This window comes from Cariama cristata, unplaced genomic scaffold, assembly GCF_000690535.1.
Source record: "Cariama cristata isolate BGI_N322 unplaced genomic scaffold, ASM69053v1 scaffold13154, whole genome shotgun sequence".
Lineage (NCBI taxonomy): Eukaryota > Metazoa > Chordata > Aves > Cariamiformes > Cariamidae > Cariama > Cariama cristata.
In genome coordinates this window covers 108,508-130,595 of record NW_009612475.1, presented here as the reverse complement: position 1 = coordinate 130,595, position 22,088 = coordinate 108,508, and the positions used below count along the sequence as shown (strand labels likewise).

The 22,088-nt window shown below is 43.8% G+C and overlaps 1 protein-coding gene across 1 annotated transcript in view; it reads right to left on the bottom strand.

The window, feature by feature from the left end:
- The window catches only part of CELSR1 (cadherin, EGF LAG seven-pass G-type receptor 1), a gene marked incomplete at its 5' end in the record, with an annotated part of 171,480 nt that overhangs the window by 40,892 nt on the left and 108,500 nt on the right, over window positions 1-22,088 (bottom strand). The window contains 6 exons of the mRNA XM_009698658.1: window positions 1-90; window positions 423-608; window positions 1,078-1,244; window positions 5,629-5,754; window positions 7,199-7,362; window positions 8,514-8,671. The exon at window positions 1-90 is cut by the window's left edge and continues 51 nt beyond it. Coding sequence (XP_009696960.1) covers window positions 1-90; window positions 423-608; window positions 1,078-1,244; window positions 5,629-5,754; window positions 7,199-7,362; window positions 8,514-8,671 — 891 coding nt within the window. The remainder of the gene's footprint in view (window positions 91-422; window positions 609-1,077; window positions 1,245-5,628; window positions 5,755-7,198; window positions 7,363-8,513; window positions 8,672-22,088) is intronic.

The following is a 22,088-nucleotide window of genomic DNA, read 5'->3' as shown; positions in this document are numbered from 1 at the left end:
CTGAACAGAGACTTGGTCTCCAGAGACACCTCCCACAATGATGCTTTTCATTTTCAGTCCAGGTAGTTGATTTCCAATCTGCACAGTGCTCTGTTGAGGAAAAGGACAGTTGATAAGAAGCATGATCATCCTCTGTGAGACAGACAGCCTACTTTCTGTAGTGATGGGGTCAAGCAGTAGCTGAGAGTAGATTACAGAAAAAATACCAAAGCAGTGAGGAGCCAGACATCTGAATGTGGCTTTTTACAGACTTCTTCATAAGATACCTTATCATTAGGCTTAATAAATTAATATAACTTAATTAGGCACAAGTCACTGCAGAACATTGCCTACAGCATAAGTATTTGTCCGCAATCCTTTATCCTACTTTTCGTAGAAACATTTCTGTAGTGCTTAGTGACAAAGTTATGATGCTGCCTTACCTGATACATCCCATAGTCCAAGGACATGACAGCGAGGTATTTGATGTCTTTACCATCTTTAGCACTCTTCAGCTCTATTAATAAATGATGCCATTCCCCATCGCTGACTCGCGACTGGCTCATCTTCAAACTAGCAACCTGGCTCAGGCCACTGTACACTTCGAACTGCACGTAGTTGTTCAGTATCTGTTGAAAAAAAAAAAAAAAGGTCTATTTTTTGCTACATATTTGTATCTGATGTGGAAGGGGGCTGAGGGCAAGATAATAATGTTTCCTAATGCAACCCAGAAGGGAAAAAAGCCCAAACAGTGAAGAAGGGAACACCTGCAATAACTCCTTACATAACTTTGGGCATTCAGACTCTAACTTACCCTACTGACAAAACCCTCCACAAATAATCAAGAGATGCATTTTTGCATCTATATTAATGCTCACTACTACCTCCATTCACAAAAAAAAAAAATCTTAAACCGACAAATCTGAATTTTACAATTATATTTTGATCAATGATCTTTTGATCTTTGTAAAAGGCTGAAGAAATCATTTGTATTTATTGATGTGCATTTATCTGGGTGGACAAAGCTATGTAGTTCATGTTGCCATATCCAGGAGAATTTCTTAATTATTTTCTAACCAAAGGCAGCGAGATTTTTACCTGAATGTTAATTTTAGATGCAGTCCCAGCATTGGCTTGCATTAACATGCCATTGACTTTCCGGGTTCTGAACATCAGCCCAATGTACCATGGCACAGAGATGGTAATGTCAAGGTCACTCCAAATGATAATGCTTTCACCACTGAAACGCTGAGGAGAAGGCATCGCTGTAAATCAAAAAACAGGAGAGAAACAGTTGATATCCTTCAGGACAAAGGTTAAGAGGAGAAATTACACTATGTTGTGGTGATGGCCCAAGGTAGCTAGTCCCTCTTCCATTGAGCTATTTTTAAGCTCCTACAGAGCAAAAGCCAGTCTAGGAGAGTTATTTATGAAGTAGCTGATAATACTGTAAATTCACAACCTACCCTTGTTGTGGGGTAGGCACCTTGTCTTGGTCCCTGCACTCAAAGCCAGCACCTCCACACTGCTATGGCTTTGCACAGGTGAGAGGCATTCCTAGAAGGTAAGCTCAGGATCTCTGCTGATACAGTTCTACTGATGAGTGGGTGGACAGAGCAGGAAATAAAAGGGCAACAGTTGCTGCAGATGTTTTCAACATATCCTTGATTACCTGCTTCTAATTAACAGATTAAACACAGAGGAAAAGGGTGGGAGGCAACAGGAAATATTAATTAATTATAAATACTCCAGGGCCAGATAATTCAGCTGGCTCAGCTATGCAGCCTTTTCACAGGGACAAAGCTTGTGTGGAATTGCCTAAATAATCTGCCTTAAATATCTTGAGGTGACAGCTGAAGAGTTGCCCTCCTCTCTGACCTTGCATGAACACATCTCCTAGAGGGAGACACCAACGACAGCCTTCAATGGAAAGCACTTTGCTGATGGAAAATAGGGGAACACCCACCCTTTGGACTTTTAAAGTAGTTACCTCAGGTAACAGGAGCTACAGGACCATGGATTAGTTGATCCCATGGATTAGAAGCACAAATTAAGCCGTGGGAGCTCTGTGCTATTTGCAGCACCTCATATGGTACCTCCACCATGCATGGCCCCTTGTAGCGGGATCTGCAGTTGGCCCCTGCCTGTTGTCCTCACCCCTGGGCATGCTGGTGAAGTTCATGGCAGCTTTCTGCAAGCCGAAGCAGGCCTTAGAGACTGTGTACAACCACCACAGGTTGGCACCCAGCCTTGTAACTCATGGTGTGCTGAGGCCATATGGATGGCCAGTGAGATAACAAGGCTTAAGGCTCCTTCCCCTTCTGCTCCATGCTACCATATCTGCTGACTTTTCTGGATTTTCTTGTAGTAGGAGAGATCATGTATATACGTATGCGTACGTGTTACTATAAAATGGCAAGTCCTTAGAAAAGGGTAGAGGGATGACATCATAGCAGAAGATGGAGTCAGGTTGATATGAAGTTGCATTTTTTTGAGGAAAAAACCCAAACCCTAAATTCTGATATGTCTGCATTGTTGGTTTCTATAAAGGGAAAGGCTGTTGAGGGGGGAAGCATAGGTGTTGGAGGAAAGTGCAAGTCCTTCAGTTCCCTATTTGTGAGAAACAAGATGTCAGTGACTAGTGGACTACAACGAGCCAAGCCAGAGGTGTAACTTGACTTGCCCTTCTCTAAGGGGTGGTTATCCAGCCACTCCACACCAAGGTAAGTGCAGGCAACCCCAAAGGGCAACCTTTCTCCCTCCTGCTCCAGGCTGTGATCTCCCCTTTGCAGTCATACTCAGTCCTCCACGAATGCTAGCGAGGGCATATGGTAGAACAACTGGAGGTTAGTCTGCTCTTGAAACCCAGACAGCAATTTAAAATGGTTTGCCACTGGACATAGATGTCACCAGCTTGCTTAAAACTTGAATCCAGTGCTTGAGCCCTGGCTGTCCGGGCCAAGGCACGATTTATCAACCCGTGCTGCACCACATCAATGTAAAGTAACCGAGTCATGGGTGTTGAGCAGGATCATTTCCTTCTTCTGCTCCACTTGTGCAAAAGTCAGCCCTCTCCTTTCTCCTCTACCCTGCTGACCTTCACAGCGACTTCAACTTCCAACTTCTTTGCTAGTGGTTTTCTAGACCGTTGCTGAGATTTTTAAGTCTGCCTGCCTCTAGAGAATGGAGCCAGGATGCAAACCTTGTGGGCTTCCCATCTGCTGGAGGCTGGGAATGCTGTTTGAAAGCATTTCGGCTCAGCTCCTGGGAGAACTGGACTGGCATGGCAATTAGGCACCTTCTTCCTTTTCTCATCGGTGGTGACCTTCTGTGCTTGCAAATACCATTCCCTTCCCACACCTCCTCCCAACTCCCCTCCCTTTCCTGGGGCCAGGGTGCACCTTCTCCTGCTAGTAAAACAGAAATCCTCATCTGTCAGCCCCCTCTGACCTCCCTTTTCCCCCCAGCCCTTCCCCATGCCTGGGACCAGGGGTCTCTATGGAGGGGCTGGTGGCCACATCCAATGTACCCAGACAGGACCTGACCACCCCTGTCACCACAGAGGTGAGCACACGTGCTTCCAAGCACAGCATCCCCCCGCCATTGGCGATGTGGTGATGCAAACTAATTGTTTTCTCAAGGTTTGTCACTTTGAAGCACTGCCTGTGTATCTACTTACACTAATGCTGTTAAGATCATATCTGAGCACTCAAATGAGCAACATGAAAGCCAGGAGTATTGTATATTAGTGATTCCTCCTGACTTTAACTTCAGGCTCCTGAAATCTTTGTCTCACTTCAGAAAAATTCATTTCTTTCTTGCCTTGCATTTTTTCCTTAGGGACATTTTGCCCCACAAATATAATCAAAGAAGCAAGCAGCCTGCTGCCCTCAAATTATAAAAAAATAACCATAAATTGAGGCATCAGCAAGAACACGGGGTTACCAAATGACAAAGGGGACATACAGGAATGCACAGCACTGGAGGCAGAGGAGACCGCTGGGAAGGGGTGATGCTGTGATTGTCATCATCTGTATTACCTGAACTTAAAATGAGTTATTAACGATGGCTACAGGGCAGTTCTGAGGTGTTTTCTAAATCTCAAACTTCACGTTTTGGTCTTGAGTTTGGGATAAGAAAATTATGAATAAAATACACATTTGATCAAATTTTGAAATTCTATTTCAAAACTAAGATAAAGACAGAGGGAAGGATAGTCTTTGCATGTGACAGCACTACAGTCCATTTACCCCAGTATAGGTCACACCAGAGTTGGGCCCTGGCACTCTCTCAGGAGACATCAGCATGGGTTTGTATCACAGAGACCAGCCTATCATGAAGAAAACACTAGAACTTCACTGACAAAGATAGTTGACATGGGACACAAGGAAAAATTAGATCTTCATACAAACCTGGGGAGCTCAAAATATTTGAGGAGTCGCTATAGAAAGCAGGTACCTCACTAGGGACAGTCATAACAGCTCTGGGCTCTGTGTGCGGTGGAACATAGGAAGAAGCCTCCATCATTCCTTTCCCCTGTCCCTCACCCTGCGGACCCTTATTTCCAAGCCAGAAACTGAATTATGTGTCCTTTCCTTCTCAGCTGCTGCTTCTCAGGCAAGGGGAGAGCAGTTGCCACCACCTAGATCTAGCCCAGGCTGAAGCATACTGTGCTAAAGTGGTTTGCAAATCACTGTGGTGTGTGCACCTCAGCTTCGAGAACTGCTATTCCAGGGTGCATGCCTGGCTGAGAGTAATCAAGAACGTCTGGTTTGGGGTAGATACATCAAAAGAACAAAATCCTTGATCACACTGCAAACTATTCTGGGCTAAGTGTCACGGGGGGATAATAGAAATGAAGACCTACCACATCTGCATCAGAGGCCAGAATTTGGCCTTCTGTTTCTGGGAAAGCCAGGCCTAGTTTAAGCAGGTTTTCTTTCCTGGAAGCCTCCAGAAAGACTCCAAATGAGCAACCCTCCACTAGACGTGAAGGTGCCACCTTATAACAGGCAGCCTGCTGCTGCACTGACCCCACAGGACCCCTCACACACATGACTCCTCACTTCCTTGGGAAAAAACAAACTGCAAATTCATCACACCCGATAAAACACACCTGCTGCTCCTCCTTCATCCTTTATTATCATCCTTCATTAATGAAGTTTTACACATATACGCACATTGTGCTCAATCAAAGAAAAACCCAATAAAACTGAAAGTGCTCATACTCAGCAGAGAGTGGCTTCTTGCCAAGAAAGTGGTAATTAAAACTGCACATTCAACCCTGGTTTGAGTGAAAGCCCAATAAAGTCAGCAGGATTCTTTCCACTGATTTAAAGGAGCTTAGGATCAGGCATTTTTACTATAAACAAATTACTAAATACTGCCAAGTTCTGTGGAACTACTTTATTTATGTAAGTAAATCAACGAAAGCTGCTGTTATTCATGACTATGTTGGCTATCATATTTACGATATAGATGATCTCTAAAATGATTTCAAATAGATACTGAGTGACTTTTAGTCTTAACTGCAATCTTCTGTTACTTATCCCTTAAGCATCACGGTTTGACATACATGCTATGAGATGTTAATGATGGGTAATGAAATGTGCACGGATGACTATGCATGAAGAGGTCTTTGCACCCTACCTTGCTCACAGTTTTTCCCTCCGTACCGTACCGGGCACTCGCAGATGTATGTGTTCCACTTGTTGATGCATGTGCCTCCGTTCTGGCACCAGTTGGTTTCACAGTAGTTCCTCTGCGCTGCACAGCCTGAAAATCAGGAAAACATTTACTTTGCGTGGTTTTAACAAGAAAAAGGCTCTGAATGATTGTATCTGAGTTTTTATGTAAAAAGAAGACATGACCATTATAGGTTTGGGGTTTTTTTTTAATATCTTTGAAGTCAGTGAAGCAAAATGTGGATGGCAAAAATTTACGTGAGCTAGGCAAGTGTCAAATTCATAAAGCCAAATCTATCAAAGGCTATTAAATACAGTCACTGAGCTGTAAATCTCTGGGGACTAAGAGAAAATTTGGGGGAAATATCACGGCATGCTTATCCTGTTTTTCTACTCTTCCTCTGGCATCCACTGCTGGAGACAGGCAGACTGACTGGTGCTGTGCCTCAGCACCACTATTCGCAACTTACTGTCATCTAACCGAGACACTAACTAGGGAAAGCCAATGTGCAGTGTTACACAGCAGAATACCACTACTATACATCATTGTTTTAAACTATATGGAAACACATTTCCAAATGAAGGAAAAAAATATCCATCCTAAAGAAAACACTTCATGGCCTTTTGATGTATATTTCCATAAGATAAAAACTTGTGTTTAGCTAATATTAGAGAGATAACTGTTAAAAAAGGATTCCAACACAAAATAGCAATTTGAAGCGTATGCTACAACTCCCTTCTTAATCCATCATCAATGCAACATACCTAAGAACTGCAATTTAGCTCTTACACAGACCTTCAGCAGTGTGGAAGGAAGGGACTTGCCATTCTTGTGTGTAAGGGCCAGTTTTATGATGATGAGAACATTTTGAACACCAGAACTAACCCTGACCAGGGATCCAAGGACGGAAACCAAATCAGAACCTCCAACAAGCTGCTTCATGAAGCAGGTTTCATATTTGGAGGATTGCAGAATTTGATTTACAGAACAAACATAATTTATGAAAAAGTCATTGAAAATGTTGTCTTTTTCATGAACTAATCCCACTGGCTTTCCAAGCAAAGTGACATTTAAAAGGTAGCTAAAAAAAAAAAAAGAGGAAAAGTTAATTTAGGAGTAAATTCCTGTGTGAAACTCATAGCAATGCAGAAGGTCTAAACAAGCCCCATCCTCTTCTGTGTGCTGCTTAATCCAGTACCTGTGTGCTGTGCCACAGGCTATTGTGTGCGTCTCTGGCACGGGCGCACACTGTACCTCGCTCAAACAAATGAGGTCTGGATGCAGCCGTGCCGGTGATGCAGTGGCAGCGCAATGCCCAGCAGCACCTCGAGCCCCTGCCACGCAGCCTGGGGCAAACGCTTCGCACTCAGTGATGCTAACAGGGGGACAGGGGCCGTTTTGGACCCCTCTGTCCCCTGCCCCTCCCTGGGGTTCCTCCCAGCGCCGGCCCCTTTGACATCCTAAGCCCCGTTACATACACAGCTATGGCAGAGAGCTTTCTTGTGTTGACTTTTGAGGTGGTAGTCACTCATACCTGGCAGAGTACCATTATTGGCAATGAAACTAGCCATGTCGATCGGCTTGCTGTCGATGGAGAGGTTCCTCATGCAGCCGACAAACTGTCTGTTTTGCACTGGGAAATCTTCAGGCAAGTTTGGGACACCACCAAGGAGGAGAGGGCCAGTTAAGTCCAAAGATCTGAAGAAACAAAGAAATGCTCATCATTTCTTGCATATAGTTTGTTTTGTTTTGTTCTTTATCTTACTGCTTCCATAAGCACATTTGTGCTGTTTAGTTTACCCGTGTTGCTATGCACTTCCCTCTGCTACATCAGCACTTCCAGAGCTTGTAATCAAAGGACCTTCCAGAAACACCATAACTTTTAACCTAGGAGCTGTCATACTCATACAGAATCCAATGACTTGTCCCTAACAATGGCCAATATGAAGAAGAAAATTAAAATTATGGAAAAATGTGCAGCCGCAGGATACTTCTTTCTGACTGCAGTCATCCAGGGGCTCACTCATTTATGCTCCTCAGCACAAGGGTTGAGATGCTGTAGATTTTGATATAATGACTTAATTATTATACAGTGCCAACCCTTTTTAAATCCTCTGAAGATCTTTGTCTTAATAACATTTAGTGAATGCACGCTGCACTGAATGACTCCACACCGTGTGAAAAGTATATCATCTGGTCAGTTTGAATTAGCCCTAATTTTTATGCTGCCCCCTTCTCTTGGGATTATAGAGCAGCGTGTATATCTCAATGGTCTTTCTGCTATCACTCATTACTTTGTATCCCCACTGCGTTGCTTGCTGTCCATCTCCTCTTTAGACTCAAAAGTACCAATCTTTTTTGGCCGTTCCTCACAGGAAAGTTTTTTTCATACCTAATGATTTTCAATGGCCTTTTTTGTATCTCCTTTATTTCTATCTCCTTTTAAGATAGGATGTTTAATTTAAATGATGGAAGTAATAAGCTCTTCAGCCATCCCCTTCATTAATAAAGTCTAACAATTTATTTGCCCTTCTCTCTACATTTTCATACTGAGCAGATGTTTTTTGGAGGCTATCCACACTGACCTCCAGGTCTTTTTTTTTTTTTTCTGCATTTTACAAGTAATTTGGGCACATGTCTGTATCTACACAAAACTGTATTCCATCCAGTGTACTGACACTTGCAGTAGCCTCCAGCAAATTTTGTTTACCAAACTAAACCTTGCCACTTTTTCTTGTTAAATCTTATCTGCTTTTCCAACTTGATTTGCTTAGTGGTTAATCACATACTGTTGACTCTCCCCTGGTAGAAGAGAATGAGAGGAAAACGCAAATATAGGGAATCCTTACTTCTTTGAGCCGGTCTGAGTTCCCTGGGCAGCGCAGGTGTAGTTTCCAATGAGGCTCCCGAAGCGCACAGCCACTGCTGTGTCACAGTCGTCCACAGTCACCACGGCCACCTTCTCTCCAGAAGGCCCATGGGGAATTCCTAATCGCCCAATGTTGGGCTTGAAGAAATAAATGGCACATGTCATACAGTTCTACATACACATGTGATTTAAATGCTGGCTCAGCCAGCTCAACAACGTACTTCTTCCTACCCCCCAAAGGGGACTAAAATAGGATATGTAAACAAAATAGCAGAAGGTAAGTTGACCTATGACATCTAGGTCAGAAAAAACCTCAGTGGATGACTTCAAAGAGAGTCCGCACACACCCAGTGTGATATACAGCATGGTCAGAAGTGACTTTGGACGTTTAACCACCTTGGCTCGAATCACTTCAAAGAGGTATATTCTTACTTCTGCACAGCAAACTCTAATAAATTCTGCTCATTCTGCAACTCTTCACCTCAAGTGAATGAAGTCACTTGAATTTTAGCATTGTTTCTGCCCAAAGACAGAAAACCATAAAATTATATATTATCACAAGTGAGGCTCAAGGCTTAAATCAAATTTCTTCTGATGTGGGTACTCTGTCAGGGCCATCAAAAACTGAGTGCAGGTTCCTATAAAGGCGGTAGTGAAAGTTTGCCTGATGACAGGGAGCTTAGATGAAGACTGCTCGTTCCAGCTACAAGATGGAAGGCACAGAAAACCACTGCCCATTGCCCAGCTGGCTGAGAAGCCCCTGGTTTCTGGTCACAGGAGAACAGAGATCAGTGACCTGCGGAGTTGGATAATCAAAAATAATGGATGGATCTGAGATTGCTCATGCAGCCGCTTTGGTCCAGGCATGCAGACTGACACTGTGGGTGGTGCATGGAAGATGGGAAGAAAGTGTGATTTAGAGTGGCAATAAATGCTCCAGCTTTCCCTCATCTTTGGCTTCACCCAGGCATGGGGAAACTCCTGCCCACCCAAACACAACATGCCCTGGAGAATGTGGGCCACAAAACCAGAATTACTACACTCGGCTTCACACCTTCACTGTTACTGCTCTGCTAATCACCTTGCTGGAATTGTTGCTCTCCCCACTTCAGCACCTACCAACAACTGGGGGAAATTCAGTGATCCTGACAGACAGGAAAGCCTATGGGACCACTGGGAATCCAACCTCAACCACCAAATTTCGGTGCCTTCACCACAAACACATCCTGCATCTCCACTAATTTTGTAACTGCTGAGATGTACCCCAGCGTGACTGACAGGAGATGATATCTGCTATGCAGAAACTCAAGAGACAGATTCCTCCAGTGGAGAAGTGCATTGTGACTGTTAAAAAAGGGTGCATGTATAAACAGCAGCGAGGCAGCCTCAGTGAAGGACTAGCAAATTCTGTAAGAAAACCATTTTCCATGTTTTGTGCTCGTAGAGCGCTAGAGTCCTAATCTGCCACTGGTGCAGGATCTCTGAGAACTTTATGGGTAGAAGAGCAGCAGTGAGCTGACCTCCCCAGCTTTGCTGCCGTTCCTCTGTGGGCAAAGGGACACCCCACAGCAGTGAAGTCACCAGGATCTGACCAGACATGCAGCACATCTGAAAGCCAAGAGGTATTTTTATGATGTGTTGATCAACTATAGTTGTAACTATATGAAAACAGAAGATGGCTGGGCATCACACTGTAGTTTGCCGTATGCTCGCTTTAAAACATGTATTGCTCAACCGCATACTGAAATCCCTTATTTGTACAGCAAACAAGGAAGCAGTAAGGGCATAAATGCCTATTCTTTCTCTTTCGCTTGTACACACATAAATTTCTTAAAATACCTAAAGCCACTCTCATCATCTGTAAAGAGATACAGATTTATTTCTAAGGGTAATTATCCCAATGTATAAAAACCATTTTAAAAAGATGTTTCCTGGTGTTAGTTCCAGTTGGAAAGTATTTTCCATTTCCTCTACCAAGAACTAATGTGATCACATAATTTGGCAGTTATACAGCATAAGGTTTTGACCCCTTTTGAGTGATACTAAGGTAGATTTTATTTTTTCCGATACTCCCTGGACTTTGCCACTGCCTAGCTTGGAAAGACAGGAAACATACATATTTGCTGTGATGAAAATGTTATTGTACGCAATGATGGCAATGTTAGCGAGCAGCTTTTCAAATTAAATGAAAAAATACATAGAAAATTAACCAACTAACAGGCAGACCTTCCTTTCCAAAATTAAAATGTTTACATTCTGGGTGCTACTTCTATTCATTTGGAGGAATGATTTGATTAACATTTATGTCCTTGTGCTTCACTGAAATAACCTATTGTTTCTTACATGGGAGCCTTGACAAAGGCAGGGTATTTATTCTCGCAGCAGGGGGGATCTGCCCAATGTTAATCAAGATTGCAACCTGATGAGACTCAGCAGTTTGCAGCTGCTCCTTCACAGTCAACTAGCTGCAGTGGCAAATGGATTTTTTTTCCTACTTTTATTTAACATAGAAACTTCAAAGTGTTTCTCTAGATGTTGCCTGTTCATTGCAATGCAGATCTCTGGCATCTCTTCAGCTCTGATGACCACACAGAACCATAAGCTGATGAAGAATAAATAGAGTATTCCAGTGAATGAAAAGAGACCTATTGGCACTTCAAACCATACTTAGTTCAAACACGTAGTGATTTTCTGATCATGTTAAAAGGCTCATATTACAGAATAGGCTTTTCCCAAAATGGAAGAATATGTTGCTGGGAAAGGAAAGAGAGATTTTCTGAGTGATTTAATGTGACATGAACTCCTTTTTTCTTTTATATGTGGCAAGCACTATACTACTCATCTTCTCAGCACCTCGGGTAGGGAATACTTTGTAACTGAAATAACGCAAAATAAGTAAGAGACTGGAACAGAGGGAGCCTAAATTAGGAGTTCCTTCAGAACTGAATCATGAAACTGATTTTATACAAATTAATTAATAAATATAGTTTGCTGGTGATGCAAAAGATTAATTTAGAGCATGATGCATTAAAAAAGAATCACTTTGAAGAGCTGAGTGCTAGAATGAGGACTAATAACACAACATGAAACCTGGGCTCTAGTGAGAAGAATTCCTCCTGCAGGCTCAGAGACCATCAACTATAAATGATGAAAAATAAGAAAAAAAACTCTATTAATTGACTACAAAACAATTATGAACCATGGTGTGATTAAAAGGCAAAAAAGGCAATACAGTAGTGGGTTGTTGCAAAGATGGGTATGAGGGAAATCTTACAACACTGAACAGGATAGAATATTGTGGGCAATTTTGATTTCATTTATTAAAAAAAACTTCCAACTAAATCAGATGCGCGGAACCGCAGACAGGGCAATTGAAAGCTTACCTTATCAAACAGACAAAATGGACTTGGCGTGCTTACCTAGCAAAGTAAAGGCTGGGGAAGTGTTTTGGAAATGAGAAGACGCTATCACTGCTATGGACATGGTACAAGAACAAATGAGTTTAAGATGCCTATGAGTAACATAGTCTGGAAATCACCAGGTGATGCTCAGCCATAGGAGGGGGTCATCTGTGGGAAAGTAGCAGGGGCAAAAATTATCAAAAAGAACTTAATTTGTTTGTGATTACAGAAGCTGTTGTTAGCAGAGGACTGGCCTACTTTTGAAAGAAAATAAGTAACAGTAAGTAGTATTTGGAAAATACATAAGAAAGTGAACTGCCAACACTAAATAATAGCACACGCGTTTACACATCAGGCATGATCTTTGCCTCAATGGAATCCTAATGGAGCAAGACTGATCCCCAACAGTAGGAACAGCTAACACTAACCACCATTAATTCACACTACTAAGTTCTAGAAATACGTTCAAGGAGTTAAAAGCCAGACTTTCATCTGGGTACTTAGCAGTCCTTTCTGCCTGTCAGACTCATCTCCCGAAACACCATGCTACCTGAAAGGCAAGTTTCATTAGCTGTGCCAATTCTGCACTCATGAGTAAATGTGCAATGTGGTGTACAAGAATTTATCAGCATGACCCCCATTAATGGTAATGCAATCATGTAACTGAGTTCCTGCTCATGGGGCTGAAAATTTACCTTGCACTGCCTAACCCTAAAGGCTGCCTTTTCACTTAGTGCTTGTCCAGAAGGAGGTTGGGATTCAAACTTCAAAGACCACATGCTGTAAAAGTGAGTAGCAAGAAGAGGTACCAAAGAGTGCCAGAGAGAGAACTTGGTCTCCCTTAAACAATGAAAGAAGTGGATTCATCCTGGACTCAAAAAAAAAAAAAAAGGAAAAAAAGCAGCCCTGAGTGTCACAGTGTACTCTCACCATCACATAGAGATTTTTCAAACATTCTTTGCATCCCATATTAAAGTACACTGTGTTCATTGTACTGACCCTTATGTTTTCTCATTAGAATCGCATACAGAGTCACTTGGAGAAGAGAAATAAGCAGCCCTGACTTAGGTTCCTCACATGAGACCAGAAGCCACCTACCTTTCTCTCTATCTGTAAACCAAGATGAACCACATTTATGTTCCTCAAATAATGGCAATTAGCATCTAAAATTGTACACAATGTCATGAAACTTAACTTTGCCTCACTGAGCTTTCAGGAAGGAGCTTAGCGGTTCTGATCTATGGGTGCACAATCTCAAATCTCGTGTCTAACTCATGACATTCTTCCTTGCCCAGACAGAGTCATAGGCAGACTGCGATTGCAGGAATGACAGCCTCCCAGGATGTCTTTTGAAAATTGCAGCTCTCTTTCTGGCCATAGCAGAGGTAACAGTGAGACTTATCTCCTGTCCTCAGTGGTGACCTGGAGTGACCTTCTCAAGCCACAAAGGTGCCTGTAGCTCCCTTTGGCCACCTGCAGTAACCTTCTCAGCTTGCAGTGAGAGAACGCCACCGGGAAGGTATTTTACTGGTGATGCCAAATCTGATATTTGTGAAACCCAAGTACGGAGCAACGAATGGTGTGGACTTCTCCCCACAACTTCAACAGAAAGAAACACATGTAGATTCTCCCAGGTGCATGAAAACCCTGAGAAACTTAATCTGTGAACTTGTGTTTTATAAATTGAGACCAGATAGAGGAGAGAAGGTCATCAAAACACATCTGTTTATAGTTTGCAAATCTACTGCACCAATCTACTCCTATTCCAGTTAAAATATCAGACATGGATATTCTCATGTATCTCAGTTTCATTTGGATCCTCTATTATTTTAAAGTAAATATTTAAACTGCAAGAGCCCACACAGTTACTTATTAAAGACACAGATGATCTAACGATGCACAGTGAACAGAAGAGGCATACAGATTAATGGACAATGGAAGCCTTGCCTTAAATAGTTAACCGTTACATTTTTACATTATAAATACCACTGTTTTCAAAAGTCATGATGCAAAATTGCTGGAGAGGTTTAAGCAAATAGTCCAATCTTATTTTGAACTATATTTGAATTTTGAAGTCCAGACTTACTTTGAATTAAACCAGACTAGATATTGTACATGTAATAGGAATACGACAAAGTGCAAATGTTTGTTTAGTCAATCAGCAGCAGTGGTGAACTCAGATTCTTGGATCTCACCCTTTTATTAGTTAATTTGCAAGATAATAGGGCTTTTCCAAAGGTCCCACAAACATCTCCTCCACCAGAAACATCTTTTTCCAACTTCCATTCTTACATAAAAAAATTGTCACTTGACTTTTCACACAGACGGAAGGAGGGAGAGTGGTTTCGGTTGGCCATGGGAGTGCTCCAGCACCATGGATATTCCCTGAACTCTTAACTGAAAGCTGTGCTCTCCAGCCTGAACCTCAGCCACGAGGATTTCCGCCTGCGTTAGGCACCCCAGTGAGTCTTTTGAAGGAGCCAAGGAGACGATTCAGGAGCAGACTGTAAGTATGGCCAAGACTTTGAGAATGCAAATCAGGAACCCTTGCAGATGAGACACAACTCACCTCATTATGCTTGGCACGACAAGACCTGTTTTCCTGAGGGACAGATATCATGTTGCATATTGTAAATACTGCATTTGCTCAGCTCACTGTACACATTAAAAAAAATGTATCTATTTTAGAAAGTTGTTCTTTTAGCAAAATGCTTTGTGTGGTACAGCTTAATATGCAGAGCTTGCCTTATTTGTCTTTTAATAAGTGCAAATGTGTAAAAAGAAAAGCCATCCTGAAGTCAGTGCCAGCCTTTCAGTGCTTCCAAGAGTTTGCTTACCGGACAATAAGTTACCCTTCTGTTTTTGTTAATCAGTAGCTAATGATTTATTGACTGTTTGGAGTGGTTAAAGGTTAAAAAGAATCTGTTTCCTAGTTATTTTTAATACAAAAAAAGCACTCCTCTGCATTGTTAATGTGCTGGTTCATACCCCACCGCCCCCAAAAGTGCTGGGTAGAAAACGCCTCACGCTTATACCCGTTGGGGCTCTTTGCTTTCTAACGCTTCCAGCTACAGTAATAATGGGAAAAAATGGTGCAACTGGCATCAGGTCCTGCTGGAGGCTGCTGCTGGGGCTCTGGCCGCTGCTGGGGGCCCCCCCCCGTGGGTCCCTCCTGGAGCTCATTAGGCAGCCCGCCAGCCGCCCCGGCTCCTTCGTTAACCCGCCGGCCTCTGCTCTGCTATCTGACGCAGGGAAGGGAGAAACCCTCTCCGATTCCCAGGCGATGCTGTGCTGCTTCAGTGGTCAAAAAGCTCATTAAGGGCCCGCGGCGGCAGCGGTCTCCCTGGGCAAGCGGCCGGAGCCTGGCCCCCTGCAAGGAGAATAAATAAATAAACAGGAAAAAACAAACGGGGAAAGCACTGTGCTTGCAATCCCAGGGGGAGAGACTAGGAAATGCCGGAGAAGCTTAGTGCTGTGGCATGGACTTGCAGATCATTCTGATCAATTGGGAAACTCCAAATTAGGCCAGATTAGAGAAGGCATTAATGTTAATCTCTGTTTTTTAAAGTTTCCCCCTACAGCTTTCCGAGCACCTTTAAAAAAAGGTGGTGTGAAGAACTGAGAATCTTTTACCCATCCTGATTAGTCACCAGGGAAAGGCAGGACGAATCATTTCACATAAACCCCTTACTCCTTTGATGTATGTATCCCCTTTATTCCCTGAATATTTTAATGGCATTTCTTTATACAAACTTGGCTCGAGTCTGCAGAGAAACATGAGAGCCTGTGACAGTGAAAAGGAAAACCAAAAACCTTCCCATCGGTGAGTCAAAAATGCAAATCCTGAAAAGCCACCAGACCAGTTCCTTTTCCTAGACAAACTCCCCGAAACATCGTTCTTCAGAATCCAGGCTGGGCCACAAAGTCAAGCGAGTTTTACTAGCCTGATTTGTTATCTCCTTCACAGTCACATCCAGAGGCTTAACTTTGATATTCAAAGCAGGAGGCTTTTGGCACAGCTATGAGACCTGGCATGCCTGAATGGTGCTGCCCAAATTGCTGCTGCTCTTTCGGCGGTAGGGCAGAGACAGGGAGCAGCCCTCCTGTCTCACCATGCGGCAATGGCATGGCGAGGCTGTGAAAAGCCATGGTTACACATAGATGGCATTCAGATGCGCTCCTTCCCTCTGCAGAGCGTGACCAGTATCTTCAAAAATATCATCCAGCTCCTGCAAAGGGTATATTCTTGGATTTGACTAATTTTGGCACAGGCTGCTGTAGTGCTGATGAGAAGACTGAGTTTTCCCTGCCTGCAAATGGAAATTTTATCTTCGAATTTGTATACCCAGGTGCTTCTCCGCTCTTTGATGCTGAATCAGTGTCACAGCAAGAAGGACCTGTTTTGGCTGCTGAGATGCCCACTCCTCAAGACAACATCCAGCTTTCCACATGGGAGACACGACTCACTATGGTGCTCTGCTGCTGCAGGTCCCCTTGTCTGCCCTTTGCAGCCCTCTCCTCCTCTCTGATCTGCCCCTGTGGCTGGTGTGCCTTCTCTCCTGGAGAACTGGTAGAGGAGAGCACCTGAAAGATGCTGGAAGAGCATCCTTATTCTCCTTCACATGCTCTCCTCTCCCAGTTCAGCAAACCCTTCTCCCTTTGCCATTTGTCCTTATCTACCTGCCAAAGTACCTCTCTCAAATATTTTTGGCTTTATGTAATCTTGTATGTTTTAGAACTTAATTTTGCATCCAGGATGCAATTATTATTGCTGTCAGAGTCCAAGAAATAGCTAGAAATAGCACAACATGACACTTACTCACAGCAATTAACTCCTCCTCCTTGGACTCATTCCCAGTGACACCTTACAGAGCAAACTGCTGACCAGTGTGGGTGATGGGGACACAACTGTGTGTATAAAATCCAGGAATCCCACACTGCTCTATGGGCTACCCCCACCATGGCTGCGAGGGTCTCCTGGTACACACAGACTCCTGCATGGCCAGGTAATTGCAAAGTGCTGCTTCCCCTCACTACACAGACAGACGCAAAATATCTGAAAAGTTACTGCAAATCAGCGAGCTACTGCAGATTTACTGTGCTGATTAAATGGAGATAACAGTGCACTTCAAAGAACTCACACCAAATTCCTGAGGTGCCATTTCAATGACTCTGCTGGCTTTACAGAAGCTCTGCCAGGCTGTGCTGCACAGTACAGCCTTCAAGCACCGTCCTCAGGGCCTTATGGTGAGCCAAGGGCCATTCAGACTCTTCCAGCTCTCACGGAGGTCCCTTGCAGCTCCTTAGCCTTCAGGAGGATCTGAAAATCACCATTTTGGGAGGTACCATTAAACCTCCAAGGAGTTTTGTGGTGTGGAGGTGTTAGATGGCTTGAGCAAACCTGGGCTCAAGGAGCATGGTTGGGTGCCAGGTTCCCCAGGGTGATCTGAGAGCCCCATACCATGAAGAAGCCACACTGTTGAGACTCAGCTCAGGTGTGGGGTGGGTGCAGACCTAGAAGTGGCAGTGCTGTTACTGGGCACACAAGTCAAGCTTTTCAAAACCTGGGAGGAGCGAGAGGAGTAAGCGCTGAGCAGCCTTGCCAAGGATGAGGCTTCCAGAAGAGCAGGAGCTTGGGCTGGTTTTGGCACAACATGGTCCCTACTGTCACTTGCAGAGCAAAAACCCCAGGGATGGTTTCTGAAAAGTTACTGTTTACATTTGTGTATAAAATAACCACCACAACAATGACTGTTTTCAGGTGGTGTTTGCAAACTCTGCGAGAACAACACCTCCAAAAGCAGGTGGGGGAGAGAAAGAGCCAGGCACCGGGTATGCGCTTGCCCTCCTCTTCCCCGGCCGCCCGAGAGATTTCTCAAAGCTGTCACGGAGAGCTGAGCAACTCAGGGCTGGGGAGCAGGACACACTTTGCATCTCAATGACCTCCAAATGACTTTCACTGCTTTACACTTTCATTTCCCGAGACACAGATTTAGAGGCAAGTTATTTGTTATTTTGTGTCAAGACAATGGAATGTTGCTCTGCCACCAAATCCTGATTTCCTTTCCCAGATATCCATCACTTCACACTTACCCTCTACCAGAAAAAAAAAAATAAAAATCAACAAAACCAATTACAACTAATTGAAATCTGCATGAATAAATATTGGTGGAATTGCAGGGAGAGGCTTTTAAAGTCCAGGCTCATGTGTGCCTGCTCTGCAAGGGCAGATCAGCTGCCCACGTTACACCCACTAACACCTGCAAGGGCTCCACAACCACGTCCGAGCAGGACCAAGAAAAAGTAAATATTAGCCAGGCAGCCCTTTAGTGCTTTTCAGGAGATGTTAGGAATGTAAATGGTTGCCACAGGCCAGACCAAAGTCCTGCTGAGGGAGCAGTAGATACCGTGAAAGAGCGTAAGAACAGGCCAAATGTGCAGCAACTCTTCTGTCCTGCTGGCTCTTGATTTCCCACATGCAATACTGCAGGCTGGAGCTCGAGATGTGTTTTCACAGGATTCTGTCACATTTTATGGATGGAAGGGACTCATGTTATCATCTAATCAGCCTTTTGCCTTATATAACCACAGAACATCACCCAGTGAGTCCTGCCTCAATAACATGGCTTTCACTGGAGCTAAAATTTGCCTTTAGAAAGGGAAATACTGACTTGATTTAAAGATTTCAAAGGACAGTAAGACCATCAGAACTATGGGTAGATTATCATGCAGATTATATATCTTCACTATTAATGATATTGTTTATTATTTCTAATCAGAAACTGTCAAGCTTCAGTTTCTATATATCAAATCTGTGGTCTTACCTAGACTAGGAGTTCCATTGATGATCCTCTGGATTTGGGCAGAAGAGGATGAATTTGGCCTCAGCAAGAACAAGAGTCCAAATTTTCAGCCAGAATGCCAGGAAATGACTCATACACTGAACTATTTCTGCAGAGACTACCTTTTCTTGTGGCATTTTAAAAATTGAGTTCTGAGCATGTAGGAAATGACATGTTTTGCATTCAGACACGAGGAACATATTTTATGTGTTTGACTAGAACAGCATTTTGAACTTCAAATGTAAAATCCTGGCATGCATTCAGCAATGGAAAATCTAATTTCTTTCCCTTCCTTTAGCCGCTTGTAACTTTAACTGCTAGTTTTTTTAATGGCCATGCCTACTAGCACCAAAAATACACAGTACAGATAAATAATACAAATGCATGGCTACAAATTCCTCCTACCCTCATATTGTACGTGTGCCTCCAGCACTACCTACTGCACACTTCACAAGTATACAAATTGGCCCACCAAAAAGCACAATAATCTGCTGATACGGTAACTTTTGTTCTTGTAAGAAAGCAATGAAAAAACTATCATAACCTGCATCTGGCTAGCAATATTGTTAATCCAGTAAAAACTCCTTGACCTCTTGAGTTGAAAAGTAAATGAAACATGCATGTCCCTCAGGATGCTGGTTAAATATTTTGGTTGTGGCTAGCAAAAAAAGTGACTTTTTCACTTGAATTGTTTTTCTTGCTCACATAACTGAAGAAACCCCAGCAACTTTATGAAAAAGAGGCCCCGCACTTACGCAGGTAACCACAGATAAGTCCTTCTCAAACCCAGAGCTAACGAATTTACTGTGGTTATGCTCCCTGTGTTTTTGGTGTCCTGCTAGCCTTCCTGAACTGAAGCTATGGCAGAACTTTTGATCTCATGAAAATGTCATAGAAGGAAAGGCATCCAGCATAAACCAATGATGTGGTGAAGTATACCACCAGCTCTGCTGGAAGTTAGCACTGTCCACTGCCTCCTCCTTGCTGTGCCACCACTGACCTCTACAACCCAGCAGTACCTTCCGCTATTAAATATTCACAATGAGATGGGTGATAAGGAAACGATAAAATTAGAAATATGGCTAAATGTTAAGTAAGAATACGTGATTCGTTTTAAGAGGAAGCACTAAATTTTAACATGCTTTCTGCCTTGCACTTGAGAGAGCCTTTAAAAGCTAGACTGGCATTTCTCAGAGATACTATGAATTTAGGTTTGGAAATGCAGATCCACAAAATTGTATTTCTTCCTGGAAAAATATGCCCAGAGAAGGAGGCTGTTCCTAACTGAATGATATTTTCAGTATTTACAGTACCCTGTCCTCCCCACAATATTTGCTTAACATTACAACTAATGTTCTGCATTTTTCTTTACCAGACAATGCCAAGCAACGCCAGAGTGGGCCTGTGTTGATCACGGACACTGTAAACACAGCAAGTCACTCTGAGCCAGCAAAACCCAAGCTCTGGCGGGACCCACATCTGATCAACAGTGGCATTATCATAATCTTCAACAACTGCATTGTTTATTTAGAAAATCTCCCTCAATCCCTTAACAAATTAGTCTGGAAGCCACCGGGAGGATTAACTTCAGAAATTCTCCCTTGGATCGCAATTACATCTGCTCAGATGTCACCAGTGCTAGACATTTGCATTAAGTCATACCCAGCCTTTACTACTAATTGCATTTCCAGTGATTTGACTTCCATCAGGGTCTGTCTTTTCCAACCCAGTGACAAAATGCAGCACTCGGCAGGGGCAACCCAGTGCGAGGTACTAGGTATTACACCCAGTGTGAGAGGTGCTCCCCGGCACAGGGCCTAACACCTAATACCTATCTAAGAATTTAATTGCCAACTACTTTTCCTGACCGTTCAGATTAAGAAGTAAATGATACTGGATGGTGTCCTGGATACTTTCAGGGCAAAGTCTTTCACCTTGGGTCCAATGACTAAAAGTTATGCCTAGCTAGTGGCAGCTATGTGGTTTTTCTCCAAGGAGCTGGCAATCCCTATTCAGCTGCAGGCATGTGCCTGCCTCATAAATCACCCACTGTGCTGGCAGCCTGGTTGGCAGGCTCGGCAGGAAGACGGAGGGCTGAGCAAACAAGGCTTTCATGCTGGAACCGGAGCCTCCCGCCCGAGGGAAGTCTGCATTGAGCCGTTGAAGATGCTCCTGTTTGCCTGTTGGTACTGGGGGGACAGGATGCCACAGACTCAGCACTTCTAACGAGAATTAGTCCCCTTTATAGGAGACAAAGCAATAACCAGTGTCATCCATGTCTTTGGATGGAGTTGTCACAATCTGAGTGTCACTAAAATGTCGATATCTGCCTTTTTTCTTTCCCAAAGGCAAACAGGCGAGACTGATTATTGGTCCTGAACAAAGAATAATTATATTTCCATAACAGGTGAATTTGCCATCATCAGAGAGGGTCTGTGTTTTCAGACGGAAACAAGATAACCTATCTGTCAGCTCCACAGGCAGCCAGCGCAGGGGTATGTGTGCTGTAGCCAGCAGGGCTTGTGCTCATCTCCACAGCAGACTGTCAGAGGTTGCTGTATTTCATCCCACCCTATTCAAAACAAAGTGCTGCATTAACCTCTCCAACAGAGACCAGCATCACTCTCACTGCCTGCGACTGCCCGCGATGCTTGTCCTTACGGAAGGGGTTTGGATTAAAGGGCAGGTCTTGCCTGCCCTTTACAGGGGAACGCAAGCGGCTGCTGAGCTTCCAGGTGCCCATGAGTGCACCAGCACACAGCCCTGTAGGTCTTGACCTTTAGGATATCGCTGTGTCACCCCCACAGTGACTGGTGACTGGATGAAATGTGGTCCCAGCTGGCTCTTGGGTGGGAGAAGAGGGGTGGACCTGAGTTTTTAGAAGGGAAGTTTTGTGTACGCATCCTCAAGTCCTTCAGAAGTGCTCTGCCTCTGGCCACTGCTAGGCAGTTGCGTAACACATGCTCCCAGATTCAAAACAGACGCTCTAGTAAAACAAAGGCAGTGATGAATGTTAGAGATTTACTATAAAGATAATCCTAAAGATAATTCCACTAATGAGTGGCAGGCACAACATGTATAAGAGTAGAAGAAAATGCAACGGTTGTACAAGACTGAACCCAAGAGCTCATGCTCGCCATGCGGTCAGCTGAAGTAGGTGCTCTGTATGAGCAAGGTACACTGCAGCAAGGCACATCACGTGTCTAAGGCAGATTCGTGCCACCCTTGCTGCAGTCTGCAGCTGCCCCTTCCACATCTGCTGGTGGCCCGGCTGGGCCCCGCCGCCCCCCCCCTCCCCCTGCCGCTGCAGCC